Source organism: Atta colombica, unplaced genomic scaffold (assembly GCF_001594045.1).
Source record: "Atta colombica isolate Treedump-2 unplaced genomic scaffold, Acol1.0 scaffold294, whole genome shotgun sequence".
NCBI classification, from domain to species: domain Eukaryota; kingdom Metazoa; phylum Arthropoda; class Insecta; order Hymenoptera; family Formicidae; genus Atta; species Atta colombica.
The window spans coordinates 82453-83690 of record NW_017259397.1 but is presented as its reverse complement, the minus strand read 5'-3'; the positions used below and the strand labels follow the sequence as shown (position 1 = coordinate 83690).

The following is a 1238-nucleotide window of genomic DNA, read 5'->3' as shown; positions in this document are numbered from 1 at the left end:
ATTTATTTGTATCCTGGCTGAAGTAATATTTTTTGCAATAAATTTCTTACTTTCTTTTTTTCTTTCTTTCTAATTTAATTTAGGGGGGATTATTAGCGTTTCAGAATGATTATGTTGAAACCGAATGTTATCGGCTCGCAATTATATCTGGAATAAATTGATTTAATAAAAGAATATATAATGTATTAATTGTAACATCCAAAATTTGATCGATCTTGGCGTTCTTTATTATATTTGATATAAAATTTATATTGGTCTATTTATATGACTTATTTTGATATAACACCTTTCAATTGACAACCCGACATGCAAATGTGTAAATTTAGTTTTGTTCATATGTTATGTCAGATATATATGTATGTATGTATGTGTGTGCGCGCATTCGTTGTGTGAATGTCGAGATTAGCTATCATAATGTCACGTGTCCTGACTTCATTTTTGTTTTATCACGTGAAAAGGATGAAAAAAATTAACTTCGTCGTGAAGTCTTGCTGAGCAATTTACGAAGAAGCAGGTAAATGGTAAATTTACGTGTTATAAAAATATTTTAACAGAGAGGTTATGTTAGAAATTGATTCAATCTTGTAAATCAAATTGTAATTACATAAATATTCAATTACATTCATGTGGATCACATTTTTACGAATGTCTAATAATACATATTTCGTAGAATATAACTATCATTTTAATTTATTAGATATTTTTATAATATATATTACAATATTATTGTAATAAAAAATAATTCTATTTATTTATACATATATATCTGTATGTATGGATACAGATTGTAGAATGCATAAAATTTATAAAGAATATACTTCTAGACTATTCTATTTATTTAACAATCCAAGATAATGCGAAGAATCATAATAAATAATATTTGGATTGTTTTCTGAAATAAATACAAAGGATTTGTAGAGATCTGATTTTCCAAGAGCGATGAATGCTGCAATTGCATTGTGCACCTTTTGTGAAATACATGGACCTAAAGTGATATTTACCACGCAAACGTATCGTAACTATGATACACAGAATACAGAAAAACTAAAATTTTATGGACCTAAAGAAGTGTTGAGACAAAGTCATGCTTCCTTGGAGGATGGACAAGATGAATGCGAGGGCTGTCAAAGTATTGGAAATGTTAAATATTTAAGTAACGAGCATGAAACAAAAACATCTTTTTTATCTGCTCAGCAATCATTAATGCAAGATATAGGAAACCTGCTAAAACATGCTTG

At 27.7% G+C, this 1238-nt stretch overlaps 1 protein-coding gene across 1 annotated transcript in view; it reads left to right on the top strand.

Moving 5' to 3' along the window:
* LOC108690084 (folliculin) overlaps positions 1–1238 on the top strand; it is a 4940-nt gene that overhangs the window by 1548 nt on the left and 2154 nt on the right. Inside the window, exon 6 of the mRNA XM_018197194.1 lies at positions 1099–1238. Coding sequence (XP_018052683.1) covers positions 1099–1238 — 140 coding nt within the window. The remainder of the gene's footprint in view (positions 1–1098) is intronic.